At 39.1% G+C, this 16556-nt stretch overlaps 2 protein-coding genes across 6 annotated transcripts in view; one reads left to right on the top strand and one right to left on the bottom strand.

Moving 5' to 3' along the window:
* The first annotated feature begins 4028 nt into the window (after positions 1-4028).
* On the top strand, positions 4029-13966 carry LOC149015032 (uncharacterized). 2 transcript variants are annotated; one of them, XR_016173508.1, is made up of 8 exons: positions 4029-4830; positions 5079-5202; positions 8499-8628; positions 9577-9613; positions 9745-9982; positions 11634-11760; positions 11840-11938; positions 12539-13966. XR_016173508.1 is itself a non-coding variant. In XM_089155974.1 (7 exons), the coding sequence occupies exons 1-6, from the start codon at positions 4582-4584 to the stop codon at positions 11729-11731; spliced, it is 876 nt and encodes a 291-aa protein (XP_089012100.1). In that variant the 5' UTR covers positions 4029-4581; the 3' UTR covers positions 11732-11760; positions 11840-12530. The 2 variants fall into 2 exon arrangements, 1 of the variants encoding a protein (XP_089012100.1); XM_089155974.1 differs by lacking the exon at positions 12539-13966 and having other exon boundaries at positions 11840-12530.
* LOC149015031 (brefeldin A-inhibited guanine nucleotide-exchange protein 1-like) overlaps positions 13897-16556 on the bottom strand; it is a 22727-nt gene continuing 20067 nt past the window's right edge. For 3 of the 4 annotated variants that reach the window (XM_089155970.1, XM_089155971.1, XM_089155973.1), the window contains 2 exons: positions 15407-16089; positions 13897-15025 (listed from right to left, as the gene is read on the bottom strand). In XM_089155970.1, the coding sequence (XP_089012096.1) occupies positions 14414-15025; positions 15407-16089 (1295 nt within the window). In that variant the 3' untranslated portion in view covers positions 13897-14413. Of the gene's footprint in view, positions 15026-15406; positions 16090-16556 lie in introns of those variants that run through there. The other variant, XR_016173507.1, reaches the window with a different exon arrangement.

Below are 16556 nucleotides of genomic sequence, written 5' to 3'. Positions count from 1 at the left end.
TTCCAAACCCTAACGTAAAATGTTCTCCCGCCATAATGTCGGTTCAAATACCACGAAACCCCAAATACACGGAAAAAAATCGTCTGCGTTGCACCACGTGTTAAATTCTTAATTAATGGCTCAGATTAAAAAGCTGATTTTAAATGAAAAACACCTACATTTATAGCCCGTTTTAGCCCATCTACCCGTTTCTGAAAAACAGGGAAAACTCACATGAAATTTCTCATCGTTTGCCATTTCAACTCTATCTTCTTCCGTCTCACTGCCTTCTTCCCCGTTTGCAATTCGTATTTGACTCTTCCCCGTTTGCAATTTGTGGTTTCTCAGTCCAAATCGGAGAATGACGATGGTTTTATTTTCCAGGTAAGATACGAACTCCCTTCTGTCTAACCCTATATAATAATTTGAATGAAAAGAGTGATTACCTTACTGTTACTCAGAGTTGTGAATCCAAGTTTTCTCCTCCTTCCTCTGAAAATTTTTCCTCTAGTAATTCTGTTTTTCTTTTAATTCTGTGCACTTGAAAAAAATTGCTGAAATCACTGGTTATTTAGTGGCGATTCAGTCCTTAGATTCAAGCCCCAAACCTCTGGAATAGGGGTATAATCAAGGTGGTGCTGGAATCAATGAAGGCCTGAAATTCATGCAGCAGGGAATTGATTAGTATAGTAATGAAGATAAAGTTTTCTGAATTGAAATACATCGTTGGTACATTGAGGTTCAGGTTAAACAAGTGGTAGTAGAGATGGGGTTTTTGTAATGTTTACAATTGAACTCTAATCCTTGGTATCACAATAAAACCCCAGATTTTTAATCTTTGATTTAATTCAGCTTGACATCGTCGCCTCTGATTTTGAGCAGAAGAAGAAGATGGAGTTGAAATGGCAAACAATGAGAAGGTTTTTCCTGTTTTTCAGAAACGGGTGGGTTGGCTAAAAGCCTAAAACGGGTCATGAATGTGGGTATTTTTCATTTAAAACTCAACTTTATAATCTGAGCCATTAATTAAATTTAACACGTGTCAAACTATGGTGCCGCACTATTGTGCACAACAGAGAGAGGGGCACACAGATGATTTTTTCCCCAAATCCACTGTCCACCTGTACAGTGAGAATGGGTCCCACTATATATAGAATACCATGACGCTTTGAACTGCATTGTAGATGTGGGACCCACACGAAATCCCATATAATTTTAATTTTGTACTTTCAATTTTTTTTTAATATTTATAAGTGGACCCACCACTATTGTCCCGTGAGAAAACGTCTGAGATGCGCACTGTCTTTCCGTGTAGTGAATCTAGTGATCCAGGCTACATATACACATTGAGTTTGAGGGGTCGGAGGGCTTGGAACCGTTAAGCCCACCTGGGGGCCCAAGCCATGAACAGTTGAGCCCATCTTTGTTGGGCTTAGACATTCTAACCACGATTTCCCTTGAATGTTTTTTTTTTCTCTTTTTTTTTTTTTTTTGTAATAAGGCTCACTTTATTGAAACAACTCAGCCGGATGCTGCATAATTACATAAAGACTGCAACCAAAGAGTGGATAAAGGCCAATGAGTCGTAATCAAAACGGACAAGGCCCTCCTTGCTAGGTGGTCTACAAATTCCTCCATAATTTCAATATCCAAAACAGAGTTTTTCATTTGATTGATTTATGTGGCGTCTTGGTTACCATAAGCGAAAAGACAGAAGTATTATATGTCGTCTTCGATGTCTTCGTACAAGTTCAGGTTAGCTCCCTGTCAAAGAATAACAAATGTGCACATAATAGAAGGTGGAGTTTACTGAGATTTTTACATTACCATCGCACATTTTTCTCCCCTAAAAGAAGGTGATCCATACTATAAATCTTCTATCTATAACAGATAGACAGTTTGTGTTTCTATCAGACTTCTCTATTATATATTGAAAAATAGTCCATTGAGGGGTCCACTTTCGATTTTTTATAAAAAAGTATGAGAAGAGTACGAGTTGGATAGAGGTTGCCAACTGGTCCTTGTACAAGTATATGACGTGGACTCCTCTCCACCGTCCTATATAAAATATGAGCTATCACGCATTCACGCCTCATCAATGCACCCCCTAATCCCTACTTGCTTGCTTACAAAATTCTTTACTATAAATTTTAATAATATTTACACAGTGTGACATATTCCACTGGTTTGGTACCAAATAGTTTATCACCAACAATGATCACAAATTGAAGAGACGTACCTAATATTTGATTCTTGATGATGGTGATTAGACATTTTCGAAAACTAAGACCAATGGATTCTGACTTATGCTAAAGTTGCATTAGTTTCTCATGTAACATTTGTCGTCTTATGTAAAAACGCCACCTAATCATTAATATTCAACTCATTACTATCGAGAAGTGGGCCAGTCTAAGCATCTCTTGTTAATGTTTACATTTTCTTTTAGTAAAACAACTCAACTAGTATAATTTTTCAAAAAATAATAAAAATGTGATGAATTGTTTTTTTTAAAGCTCAGATTCATTCGGACCAGCATGCGAACAACTCGACTACATCTTCAGGAGAAATACCTTGGCTAGAGTCGAACCTACAACCTCTTCATTAAGAGCCGTAGATCTCATTGCTATAATAAGTCTACATTGGCAGCTATTTCTTTTATATCTTGAATATTTTGTTTATTGTTAAAGCATAGTCTATCAACTTTCCAAATATTTTGACTCGTATAGCCGAGTTAATAGAGCCTTAGTGTCCTTCCATTCATTTTGTTTGTGTCGTATTTTTTTCAGTCCTTGATTAGCTTATGTGCATGATTTGTAAATGCTTCCTTTTGCACTTTGCAAGATCGAGATGGTAGAAAAGTGTGTAATAGTATGTATTATTAACAACTGAAAATAAATACAAGTAGATATCTATGTATTTTGCCATTTACAAAAGAAGAAAAATGTATTTTGGTCAAAATACATTGATAATTACATGTTAGCACAAGGTGGGAATACATACATCTAACACTAAGGAATGGAATTCGACCAACCTACTCAACCCTCCAAAAAAAGAACCTGACCAATCCTTCCTACATATAATAGATTGGGTCTTTTCGTTCTAGGTATGGACATGCCTAGGGTCCTTATACATAGAGCTATAAAACCGGATTGGTGTTGAAGAAAAAAAGTCTACGTATTTTGTGAATGTACAAATGCTAGTAGGTCAATCGATAGTTCAAAGCTTGACGGAGTCAGTCACAAGAAGGCATTTCCTTCAAATTGGGTTTCAATCAATGGAGTATACCTCGTGAGAGTGTTCAGATAAGGAGCAATTAGGACAATAAGTGGGTGGTAAGTTGACGTCCCGAAGCTGCACAAAGCCATCAACGACAGCGGTAATTAGGAGGTTCATTGAGCCTTCTTATTAATCTAATAAGTCTATGATTTTGAAAACTATTAAGAAGAAAAGAAGAAAAAAAAAGATATGCTTTTTATACAGTAGATATAGTCTCATATGCAGAGATAGTCCAAGGAGATCTATCACCTGAGCTTCTGTCCTTCTACACATTTTCTGTACTGCATTTCGTGGGTTTGTGATTTTTTGAAACTAAAACATTTGATGATTATCAAGCGAATCTTTACTTTTTCAATTGAGCAAACCTCTTGAGATTAGTCGAGTCAATTTTCACTATGAGCGAGAAACTTCAATGAAATAGACCATGTGGAACCCACCTTTTGATTGCTTGCATCTAGACACCTACCTGTATTCATTTTCATGAAAATTCCATGCACATTCTCATACTACTCAAGTAATCTCACCATATGAAAATTACAATATTTTCCACAATAAGACACTCAAAGTAAGTCGATGTACATCAATTAAGTTAGCAAGAATCTGAAAAGGGCTGTTTAATCATCTAAAACTAGATTATATATTTACCTACAAAATCCAATTCTCAAACAGAAAAGGGAAAAACTACTCCAAGAACACGCATACAACAGGTCAAACCACTTCCAAATGTTAGAAAACGAAAAATAATCAAAAGCAGGTAAAAATGGGTGTTTATGCATTTGAAGACTAGAGAAACAGGGGGTCCCACCTTCTTCCAGGCTTCCACCCTGTATATCTTGGATCATTTGGGTTTTCCTTTCTCTTCCATCCTTTCTTCTCTTCTTATGAGTAATCATGAATCTCCTCTATTTCTCTTGTTCAAGGAAAAAAGAAATCGCTTTTGTTTAGTCTTTAATTCTCTAGATTCTTGTACAGCTTCTCAGATTTCCTAGGATCCATTTCATATTCCAGCAAACTGCAGGGTACGCGTGTTGTCTTTCACTCTGTTCTTGTAAACACCTCTTCAAATTTAGGGTTTTTACGGGGTTTATGAGCCTTTTTATTGGATCAACTGCAGTGTTACATAATTCACAGGTTGTTTTCTGCTGGGTTCTGAGTTAAGCTTCCTATTGGTGGAATTTGATAGTGATTACACCATATCCTGGAGAGTCAATAGGGTTTTCGTGTATTATTCATTTGCAATGCGGATCATAGTCTAGGATTTAATCGGAGTTTAGAAGCGTCTGCTGCTTGGGTTCTCTGAGTTCGTACCGTAGTTCTTGAAACTCCATGGCTTATATGTCGATTCCGGGTTCTGGTTCCGGATCAGGATCCGCATCGGGATCAAGTTCGAATTCTGGGTTTCAATTCTCGAATTCTCCTTTTGGGGATACTACTTACACCAAAGTGTTCGTGGGTGGATTGGCATGGGAGACGCAGAGCGTATCTCTCCATCGTTACTTTGAACGGTATGGAGATATTCTAGAGGCAGTCGTTATCACTGATAAGAATACAGGGAGGTCGAAAGGATACGGCTTTGTGAGTATATCTGGTTTTGGGTAGTTAGTTTTTGCCGATTTCCATTTCTTTTGAGCACTTTATGGCGTGTAGGAGTGTTGAGACCAAAAACACAGATGTACACATGCACACAGAGTTGACTAGGGCAGCATTTGGAGGAAAGTTGTGTTGTTGAAGAATGGAACTTTTATTTTATAATGTTTTAGTAGCTTTCAGTTGGCCAGAGAAATGACTTGCTTTTCTTTGGTTGATTTGTATGGAGGGTTTAGGTGACTTTCCGTGATCCTGAATCCGCGAGGAGGGCCTGTGCTGATCCAAACCCAGTTATTGATGGTAGGAGGGCTAACTGCAATTTGGCTTCACTTGGGCGGCCAAGGGCACCTTCATCCTATGGTATTCCTTTGATCTCCCAGTTTTCTTTTCTTATGGTTCATGACTGCTTGTTTGGACCTTCGATTTATGAACTCAGTTATATCATCAAATTTCATTTCTGTTTACAACTTTATTGGTTTAATTGGATCTTGAACCGGTTAGAGTGCCCATAAGTGATAAATGCATCACCTGAACTTCATAGTTTGTAATCTGGATTCTCTAGGTACATCCTTGTGGTGTTTCTTGTTGGTACCTGAAACTTTGTCCTGCTATTTAATTCTTATCAATTTTGGAAGACCAGAAACTGAGGCATATTCATATAGTTGAAACTTACTTCATGTCAGTAAGTTCTCTGAATTAAAAAATCATCCCAGTTCATGAGACTCCTGCTACTGTTGGTTCTGGAGGGGGCAAATGTCTTACCAACATTTCGTGGAGGGGCTGTTTACATGTTTCAAACACTCAACCTGATCGTTGTGATAGCACAACTTAACCGTTGCACATGGCTTCCGGTCAAAATTGTCTCTGAAGTTACAAAAAATATCTCAAGTATCCTGAGCCCCTCCCCTTCTTTTCCTTTCCTGTTTATGTTTTAGGGCATGGTTTTTGCTTGCTTAAAACCTTCAGAGTACATTAGAGGTAGTGGAGTACATAATTTATGGTTGACAGCAGAGATTGTCTCTGTGACCCTGGAAAAAACAGTTATCTCTGTGAGAGCAGTGATTGAATCCACAAGAAAATAAAAAATAAAAAAATAACAATAATAATAAAAGAGAAGAGTTGAAATTAGCATCCTACTGAAACTCCCTCCTATTTTCACTACAAACACCCCACCTTCTTCTTCCCTTCTCCTCCACAACCTAATTGAACCTTCCCAAACTTAGGTTCCACTGATTTTTATTTATTTATTTTAAAAAGGAAAACTCTCTTGCTGATCTTCCACGACAACTGCAGCCCCTAACATCTAGTCCCAATCCCTTGCATCCAAAATCACCTCACTGACTTTCCTTTCTCCTACAAGAATTCAGCCACAATGACGCCGTACCCCCAAAGGAAAAAAAGGGTTGGGGGTGGGGTGGGGTGGCAGGTGTGGAGGGTGAGAAGAGAAGATGGAGCAAGACAGCAAAGCAATTAACCTTGTGAGTCCTCATTGCAATTTGATTTCCAAATTGAGGACCTTGTTTGAAGGTTTTTTTTTTTGGGTGGATGAATGAAATAATGATGAACCAAAAACTCAAAGTAGGGGAAGAGAATTTACAAAGGGAGAGAGGGAAGAGAGATAGACTAGAGCCTACTAGAGACCTCAAAGCAGATGACTTTCCAAATCAAGTCAAGAGATCTAGAGTTGGAAGTCCATTTTCTAGGATTCCGCACTCACCAAAGATGAGAGATTAGAGCACTAAACACCAATTTTCCAACTGCATCACAAATGGAAGAGTCTAAAAAATGTCTTTAGAACCAAACCCAAATCCTAGAGAAAGCTTAGGGGTCGTCTAGAACCAAACCAAATAGTGATGATTATTTTCACCCACAAGGAGCGAGAGAAGGAACAGAGGAAGAATAGGTGATTTTCAGGAATGTTCCAACAAAGGATATGGTTGGGGGTAACATTAAGGTGCCGATGGTTTAGAAAGGCTTGGGTGGGGAGGTAGTGCTGCAAGTAGAAAAGGCATGGTGGGGGGGGGGGATATGACCTTTAAACCAAACTAAGGGGTGCCAGGCAACAGCGGAGGTAGGGTATCAAACAAGGTTCCATTCAGAGGAAGAAGACAACGAACTGGAGGGGGAGAGTAGCTACAATTTGGTCATGGTTAGAGGAGGGGGGGGGGGGAAGGGAGGACCAGATTTGAGTGAGATTCGAGGGGAAGGGGGAGGGGTCTGGGAGTTGTCTTAGATGAAGTCCAATAGAAGGGTAAGTTTAGGAATGCGAGAAGCATGGACCTGATGAGGTCCAAGGAGATTGTAAAGGACAACCAATGGGTGCAAAGTGTTAAGCCAAAAGTAAGTGGAAGCCCCGTCAGCGACATGGGTAGTGATAGAAGGGAGGGCCAAAGGAGGAGTTTCCTCAAACCCAGGAAGAATTTGCTTTGGGGGTGGGGGGAGGGTGGCAATCCAAATGGAATCATCTTGCAACAAGTGGGAGTAGACTCAGTGACCTAGATAGAGTCATGCTTGGTGGAGATTTTCCAAATGAGTTTTAACAAGCATGCACAGTTGAAATCCTTGATTCGACGGAAGCCAAAACCACCTTAAGATTACGGGTGGTAGACAAAAATCCAACTGATTGGGTGGAGGAATCTCGACCTTTTCAAGGAAACACACAAACTAGGGATTCCATGGAGCGAATTGTTGTTTTGGGAATGGCAAACATACCGCACTAGTAGAGGTAGGAGGATTGAAGGGCCGATTTGATCAAGATCATCCTCCTGGTGAAACAGAGAAGTTTGCCTTTCCAGAGTTGTCAGTTTTTTCCTAACTTGACCAAGCATGGGAGTGCAATTGTGGTTAATGAGCTGACCTGGGATGAGGGGGAGGCTAGATAGGAGACAATGAAGGTGCTAAGGGAGAAGCTGGTGAACTAGAGGAGGGGCAGCCTTGGTGGTGTCAGAAACACCAGCCAGGAAAAGGAGAGATTTCTGGAGATCAACCCTTACATCGGAGAGGGTTTCTGAAAGGATAGATGAGATCGAGGAGTGCGAAGCTTTGCAGAAGACTATAAGGTCAGGTGGTCAACAGCAAAAGCAAGTTGGGTATGTAAGGAGACAGATTTGAGAGAATGAATTGAGTTAAGATTTGAGAACACATGTGGCATTCCTGCCCCCATCCCCCTTTTTATTTTTTTCTCCCCCCCCCCCCCCTCTTTCTTTTGTGGCCTTCCCTCCCAACTTCTTTCAGGCTTCCCCTTCTCCTAACCATTATTCTTATTGTCTTAGGATTTAAGTGTCTAATTATCTATTTCATTATTTTCTTCCATTTCTTCAAGGTTGGCTTAAGTATACTTCAATCCATCCTTTGTTTTTTTGTTCAGTGATTACATTATTGTTAACGTTTAAACTGTGGACTTGCACCTCAATGTATTCATGTATATATATAGCTTTCTGATGTATTTATGGTATTTTCCAATAAGCCATCTAATACTTGAGCAGCCCTGGGATTGGGTTTTTTTTTTCTTTCTTCAGTACAATAATTTGAATATCTTTTCTCGGGCCTCATTTATATTTCCTCTTTAGCCCTTCTTGGACTTCAGTAGTGACACTGCAATTGGATTCTGTAATAATTTTCTTTTGTTTTGCATTATTTGCTTTGGTTTCATATAGCGTGGCTGAGGTTGCGAGCACCATTTGTTGAAAGTTCACAAGTTCCGCATGGATCTTATGTTGGAAGCTCTGGTTACCACCAACCAGTTCCTTACAGCTACCAACAAGGATTTGGACATCCTTCATATGGGTGAGGTTTTATTTATTAATTTTTGAATCTTTATTTCAAGTTATGATGCGTTGTGGTGGTCCAGAATCTTGACAGTTGGCTTGGGATTTGTATGAGTGGCTATATTTGGCTAAATGTTGACATGGGAATCCAAGATCTTGCACTCTTTGTGTGTGTAGTGTGTACTTTTGGGAGGGGTGATAATAACTTTGCTTGAAGAAATCTATTTATGAAGGCTAACTCCTTTTCAGTTGGCCTCCTTTGACCCAACTTCGAATCCTTTTGCCTGGCTCAGAAAGATCCGAGCCTTCTGGTTTATTGCCCAGAAAGCTCTGCAACCACTCTTGACCATGTTGTCAATGTGTTGAGATTGGGTCATGGTGGATGAAAATAAGTTTAGCCTCCTTTAACTGAATGCTTCTTCCACAGACATGAGAAATAAATAGTATTTTTGGTGTTTAATATTATGTTAAATATTGAGCACTGGACATTTTCCTCTATGCTTATGCATATAGTGCACTTGTACATATGCAAGCTTATAATGAGGGGGGGGGGTACTGGAGGCCATAAAATTAATCCCTCTTTGTAACAGTTTATAGTGCCATTATTTGTAGTTTGGATGATAGACCAGGTATTTCGGATGGATCACCTAGTACAACTTTTGTGGTTTTTTTTTTTCTTCTTCTTTTTCCAGCCAATTGGTAAAAGTAATGCTAATAAATTGAAGTGCTAATTTCATGGCAATTATGCCCATTTACAGTTGGCCAATCCTAGTTCTGTGCTCTTGTCTTGGTTGTCTTATGGCCTTGTCCTGCACCTGGATGCCAGGAAAATTTGGAAAAATTACACTGAAGCTATCTTCTTCCAGGAGCATCTTGAATGCCTCTGGTGCTAGTTCGAATAGTTCAAAAACAACCCCTTGATTCCTGGAAATTAAATGAGAACTCACATGATTTGCTTTTTGTGCAGGTATACAGCGTACGGATCCGAATATGTCTATCCACAGGTTCAGAGTTCTGAAACCACCATCACTGTTAGAAATTAACGTCTATTTGGTAAATGTAGTGTGTACGGGAACTGGATGGTTCCCTGCCAAACTGACATGCTTCATTTTGTGTGCACCATATTTTCTTGCAGGGTGTTTATAATCCTTACATGGCTCAGCAATATCTTCAGATGTACGGAGTACCAGGGACAGTTAATCAGGCTATCTACTCAATTGGGCAATTTGGTCATTCTCTTCCTGGTAGTCATGGATATCCAATGGGCCAGGGTTACGCCATGCCAGGTCATCATGTTGTGCAGTATAGTGGGCCCCGCATCAATGGATTATCCAACTCTCCTATGGCTGCAATTCAAGCATCATATCCTGCAGGTAGCTTTTTAACTTAGGTTATTTTGTTACTTTTGAATGCCGTATAGCAAATATGTACCTGAGATCAACAAAATCTAATGCAATTCAAGGTGAGGAAGTTGATGGAGATCCTACAGGGAATCAGCTGGTAGCGTCCAGACTGATGGAGGAAAAGGAGAAGAATGAATGAAGAGAGGAGCTCATGAGGGACACAAGAGAGCTCGTAGCTCACTTTTAAAACAAAATAACTCTATTTCATTTCAATGGTGTGGGGTGTCTTCGGTCATACATTGCTTTAAAAAACTAAAACAAGTTATTGTCAGTGGTGTCCTAATTAAACAAAAGATAATGAAAAGATAAAAGAAACTTCTCCCACATGTGGACAACAAAAGGAGCAAACCGGAATAACTTGACCACCTAAAATGAATAAAGAAACTGAATAAACATAGACTAAGTTACTGTCATGATTTAAATAGTATTATTAGAGTCCTATTTTGGTTAGGACTTTGTTTAGTTAGATTAGTTAGATCCTAGTCTATGTTAGAGTAAGTTTCCTACTTGTAGTTGTTAGTTTTTCTTGTATAAATAAAGAACTACAGCTCTGAGGTCTTCACAATGAAAGAGTGAAGCTTTAGTTCAGATCTTCGTCTCTTTCTCTTCTTGTTTCTCATCTCCGTCCTCCTCTTTCTCTTTATCTTAACTAACTAACAGCTCACCCTTTTTTTCAAAAGGCATTGTGAAACAAGTTATTAACTATCAGCCTCCCATTCTTAAAGGACTTTTAACCCAATTATAACACCTTTCTATGACTCAATTAACTCCGATCCTCCCATGCATGGAACTCCTCTTCTAACTACATTAATTAAATGGAAAAAGAATCTAATACCATTACTTAAATTGGACCAATGAATAAACTAAATGTGGAATTTCCTTAACTCTTCATACCCATGTTTGAGGTCCTTAAGTTGACCAATTACACAGGTAACCCAATCCATATGCCTTTCAACCCTGGGTTGCTTTCTAAGAAAAAGGTTCTCCTTTGGTCTATTTGCTTTGAATAGAAGTGAAAGTATAACAAGATATTGATGGGCTGATGTGGCAGTATTCTAGACATGAATAAAGTAATGGGGAAACTTGAAACTTCTAGTGACCTAGATTAGTTTAGCTGCTTGCTTGAGAAGTGATTCAAATAAACCAGGAAGCAGAAGAAGTAAAGATGCTATCTCCAATGATTATCTAGTATACGACTGGATTGAATATGTTGCAGCTTTTGGTTTGAGGTTTGATCAATCAATGGAGATATGGTAAGAAATCAGATCCCATGGGTTTAATGTCATTCCTCTTTATAAAATCAACCCACCACTATTGGATTGCCAGCCAAAATTTTAGTTACTGTAATGCTTTTGTCAGAAGGTTATTCAAGATTGCATTTGAAAACAAAATTAAATGGAAATCTATGTATCCAGATGATATTAGTGCAAATGATTAAGAGAACTTTCGTTCATGCATGTGTATTTCCTGACCTGACGAGATCAATTGCAGTCATAGCTTGGTCATCTGGATGTTTATGATTGTCTTTTTCAGAAGTGGGAGTGTGGGGAATTGACTTGGTGAGGGCTTAGCAGGATATATGCATGTGACTTACACTTAGAAACTTTCTTGGATTTGTCAGGTGTGGCAGCGCCACTTCTATCACAGCCCCAGTTCATGGTTCCTGCTCATTCTCCTAAGGTCACCCAGGGTAGTGGTTCAGACCAAATGGCAGGGTGAGGGGTAGATCAAGTGAGTGGCATCTTGAGGTATGGAAACTTCTCTCGCTCTCTCTCTTAACTGGGTAGGAGTACAAATTTAACTGTTTAAAATTGTTTTTATCTGCAGGCATCCTTAGATTGCAGCAGGACTAAGAGCGGCAGTACTGCTACTTGAGTGGCGGGCTTCAAATCTAGCCTTGCAAGTTATTATCTTTGCATTCTAGAGGTAAAATCTCATTCACAGAATATTGAAATATAGTTCTCATGACAGAAATATTGGGGGCAGTTCACTGACAGCCCAGCACAGTCAATTTTATGCTTTCTGACTTCAAAGTTTCTAGAAGAAATTCATGGTACATAGAGGCAGACTGGAAATGGTGGTCTGGCAGACTAGTGAGTCATATGTAACAGGATTTTATCCCCCATTCTGACTTTACAAATTAAGAATTCTCACTGCTTCATTGTTTGATTTGTCACGCAATTTGAGATGCATGAAAGTACATTGTTTTTGCCACAATTGCACCCTGTTATTGTGAGGTAGGAGTCCTGGACACCTCTCAGGCTGTGGGGGGAAGATGTTCCAATTAAGAAATGTAGTTATATCGGCAGACATTACAGTTGCTATCGGGGATTATTTTGGGTCTATTGTCAGCTCTACCCTCCAAGCAGGTTGCCCTGAGTTCAATCTCATTGGGGATGTGTAGTGGTTTCAATTTTCTAACGTTTGTTTAAATAGATGGACCAAGTGTATATTCTGTCTTTTCCAGAGTTGCTTCTCTTTTACTTTTTAAGCTTCCCAGTAACATTAATTCTGTGGTTTTTGCAGGTCATCCATAGTCATGGTCACAAAGATAGCACAAAAGTTACATGTCGTGTGCTCCAGTTGCTGGAGCCAGGAACAGCAGAGAAGCATGGATCGCTCCTCTGCTTCGTTAGTGTCTGTAAAATCCTCATTTCCTGCTGGAAACTGAGATTGCTGGCAGAGTATCTATTGGTGGATGCTGGAATATGGTTTTCAGCAACCATGTGTAACTTCATCATGTAGAATCAAAATATGATTCTTTGATGTAGACCCAAGATTGGGTGTTAATAAAGGAGTCAGACCCATGGTTGTGTTGAAGATGGGGCTTGCATTATATTTAATAGTCTTGTGCATAGTTATGTTCATTTTGGATTTATGCTTTCATTACTTGGTCCTTGAAATCCATGTAAATTTGATTACTACATGTATGATGGCTTGAGGTAATAAGGGATTTCTGTTCCTTTGGAAATCACCACTTTAGTGACTTTAGTCTTTTTGGGGTGCATCATTTCATGTTATATTAATGACTGTTTTGGTTGGTACCACCCTCGTATTGTAGAATGGGGATACTTTTTTAAGTTATATTTTGTTTCTTGCATATCCTTCTTCGGATTGTGTTTTTGTATATTTTATTACTGTTCTCGTTGCTTATGTTTTAGACTAACATCTGGCTTTTATGTGGGCGAATCCATGTATTGCTAAGTGGTAAATTACAGAGGATTATACTTCACAGGCAATTCAGCGCCTCTCTTAAATGAAGTCCATTTCAAAATACAGCTCCTGGATAGAGTGGCTGGCTATTTAAAAAATTGTGTTTTTTCATGCATGCTTGTTAAAGTGCCAGCTCTACTACACTGCACTCTTCTTTGAGTTTTCAAGTCTAAGCTTTAATTATGCATTATCCATAACTGTTGGACTTAAATTTCACTTTGCCATGAACAAGGAATTCAGGGTCTGTCAATAGAACTTGAGCCCCTCTTGGATTGGTTTTGTGGCAGTTAAATATGGTTACCATCAGCACCTGGCTTTCCTAATTATTACAGTAGGAAAATATACAAGAGGGAGAACAAGGTAATGCAAAGAACCGTCCTCAGAGAACCATTTTGGTGAGAGATGGTATTATTGCTGCTTGTCGCTTAACAAACAAAATGGCGTAGTGTGTTTTTCCCTTTCTTTGCTACTTCTGAGTTCTGACGCAGAACATTTTTAGGAACTAAGTTGTAAGAACAGAATTCCAACAGTGTTTAGGACCAAAATTGCTTAAGTCTTGTGCATTAAATGTGCAGGACTGTTGAAGTCGAGGTTTCAATTCGACGGCAGAAATTGTTTTGCTTGACAGTAACACGCAGGACTGAAACAAGATCTGTTTAGGACTGGCTTGAGATCGTTTTCTAGAACTGAATCAAAACAATAATTACCAAAACCCACTTTAATTTTCAGATCAGTATGCTTCAATGTGGAGTGGCTTTTTACCTAAAAAATTAATATAGAATGACTCATTTTTTCCCCCAGTAGATTAAAGAGAGAAGGCAACAATAGACTGGAACTCTGCTATGAAAAAAGAATGCTGCTCCCTATGGAGAGGGTGGGCTTAAAGTACAACAAAGTGCTGAAATAGTCCTTGAAGAGACGCAACAGAGGCAATGCTCGAATGCCCAGATAGCCTTGGATGGGGATGGATTTACTTATTGGAGATGGCCTTGGGTTGACGATTTGTTGGTAAAACTCAGTAATTTTCCAAAATGTTGAAACCCACAGAATTTATGGGACTTAATTTCCTGTAATTGAAATGACAGGCAAAGCCTCAAAACAATACGGCCTATGGAACAGCCGACAAAACACACGGCCTCTTTTTTTTCTTCTTCTTTGAATTTAATGAATGTGCAAAAAATAATTGAATTATGTATACCACAAACCCATTACTATTGGCCCTATACATGATTGAAACATGTGGCTCAGAACATGCTGCACTTCTCCGGAGGTGTGTTCACTTCGCACTAGATCTACTAACAGAGGAAAGAAATGGGACACAGATCTTCGAAAAGAATCCCTTTCCATGCCACTCAATACCTGCAATGCCAGTACAGTCAATGGAGTTCGAGCAGCCAATTCTTCCTTCTTTGCTGAGCCCAATGGAAGTCTCCAGTGTGGCTTTGGTTGGTCACACTGTTTGGATTGACAACCTGAGCAATTCAAATATTTTTGCAATACTTGTTCACAAACGGCCACAAGTAGCGGTTCTATGTTCAGCCTTTCACAGAGAAGTGGGTTGTCTGTGAGTAAACTATGCAAAAGGTTGAGGTAGCTCTGGTATGTCTCGATTTCAAAGTGAATTATTGAAGGGTCTGAAACCTCCAAGATTGAGCAAACCTTCCTCAGCTTCAACTGTATGATGGTTTCAGAGTTGAGACTGCAAGCATGAGAAGTAACCGAAGAAAACATCTCCAGAAGAATTGTGATGTTGGCTGCCACAAACGATTGATGGTGTGCCTTATAAAGCTCAGTTATTACCTGTTACGCAAATATAGCAAATCAATGATGTTTAGGTGCAATAGAGACGAAAGCATCTTTCTCAACAGTCGTCAAAAGAATCTTTGACAGAATAACATAAACTGACAGGGGCATGGCAGGGGGTGGCTACTAGATGTTCGTGCTTTAGAACACATTAACTGGTTCTAAAATCTTAAAGGTTTGGCCTCCCTCTCAGATGCAACATGGATTAATACAGGCAATACAATTGCCTTGGCCATGAAAATTGTCAAGGGTCCAAATGAGATGGACCCCTATCTATTCAATTGTTAAATAGGCGACTCATCAAGAGAAGCTTTTCTATTAAATGTATTATTGGATCCAATTATAGATATTTAAAAACACACAAGGAAGTACTGATACCTGTATTATGAGTAATTGAACAGCTATATGACCCTTTAGTCTAGAAAGGACATAGGATGCAATTTGAAGGCTATCATCCTCAAGATCATCATTGGTAATTTCGTGGTCAGAAAATATCTCCATATCTGTATGGATTTGTGATTCATCAGACACCTCAATGTCGTCCATGCTTTTCAGAACCCTGAAAATTTCAGGCAACGTACATGTAGCAGCTTCTTTCAAGTGCATGAATATATCTCTCCATTCTTCATCAGAAAGTCTGTCACCCAAGTCACCTGCCAAACGTTGCAGTGCTGCTACACCAATACTGGCAGGATTCTGAACAGGACTGCTAATGAACCCTGTGAGTACTGATACAACAATTGGCAGCTGAGAACGCACAGAATCAAAGAAGCTAACAAACAGATCCACTACATATTCAGCTGCCTGTGTAAGAAGTTCAGAATTCCATGAAATCTCCTCATGCTGTGGGGATCTTGAATTTGGTGAAAACCTGCCATCATGAATGTTTGTTTCCCCTTTTCCTTTGGAGCTTCTGAATATAGGAAGAATGACAGATTTGAAAACACCATGCCAAAATGGTTGGGAGAATGTGTGTCCATGATCCTTTAGAATATTAAAAAGAACTTCTAGAGCGCTCCTCCTGATAGTTTGTCTGGGATCAGACGTTAATGTGGACAAACCTGAAAAAAATTGCATGTTGATATTCAAAATTATACATGATTTAACAAAAGCAAGTTAGTGATATTTCTCTTACTTGAAATGTAATTAAAATAAAAATGAGAGGCACAAGTTTGATTGGCTATAGCATGGGGGGTGGGCTATAGAGATGAGATAGAAGGTGGGGCCACACACTGAACTACCCCACTTGTAGTGAACAAGCTTAACGAAAATCATGTGGGCTGGCTCTGAACCACCCTATACAAATGAATTATAATAAATACATTTGTTTAAGGAACATAGACATAAATTAGGGATCCTTCAAAATTCTTGGGAAGTATGCCTTCTTCCTCCTCTGAAACAGATTACGAATTCATTTCACCAGGAATACCAACTGCTGCTGCAGTCTAAATGAAGGAAAATGATTCAAATTTGGAGGAAAAGTAAAATCTAAGACCCTTGATTACTGTGATATAGTAATGCCAATTTC

Source organism: Hakea prostrata, chromosome 5 (genome assembly GCF_041222555.1).
Source record: "Hakea prostrata isolate BN-2017 chromosome 5, UWA_Hpros_2, whole genome shotgun sequence".
In the NCBI taxonomy this organism is placed as follows: domain Eukaryota; kingdom Viridiplantae; phylum Streptophyta; class Magnoliopsida; order Proteales; family Proteaceae; genus Hakea; species Hakea prostrata.
Note: the sequence above shows the minus strand (reverse complement) of the source record. Positions and strands in the feature narration are given on the sequence as shown.

What these genes read in the sequence shown, in the direction of transcription:
- LOC149015032 (XM_089155974.1), top strand. Translation starts at nt 4,582, where the DNA reads ATGGCTTATATGTCGATTCCGGGTTCTGGTTCCGGATCAGGATCCGCA. An exon ending in CCGAATATGTCTATCCACAG is followed by an intron (nt 9,614 to 9,744) that starts GTTCAGAGTTCT and finishes ATTTTCTTGCAG; the next exon opens with GGTGTTTATAATCCTTACAT. An exon ending in TCAAGCATCATATCCTGCAG is followed by an intron (nt 9,983 to 11,633) that starts GTAGCTTTTTAA and finishes TGGATTTGTCAG; the next exon opens with GTGTGGCAGCGCCACTTCTA.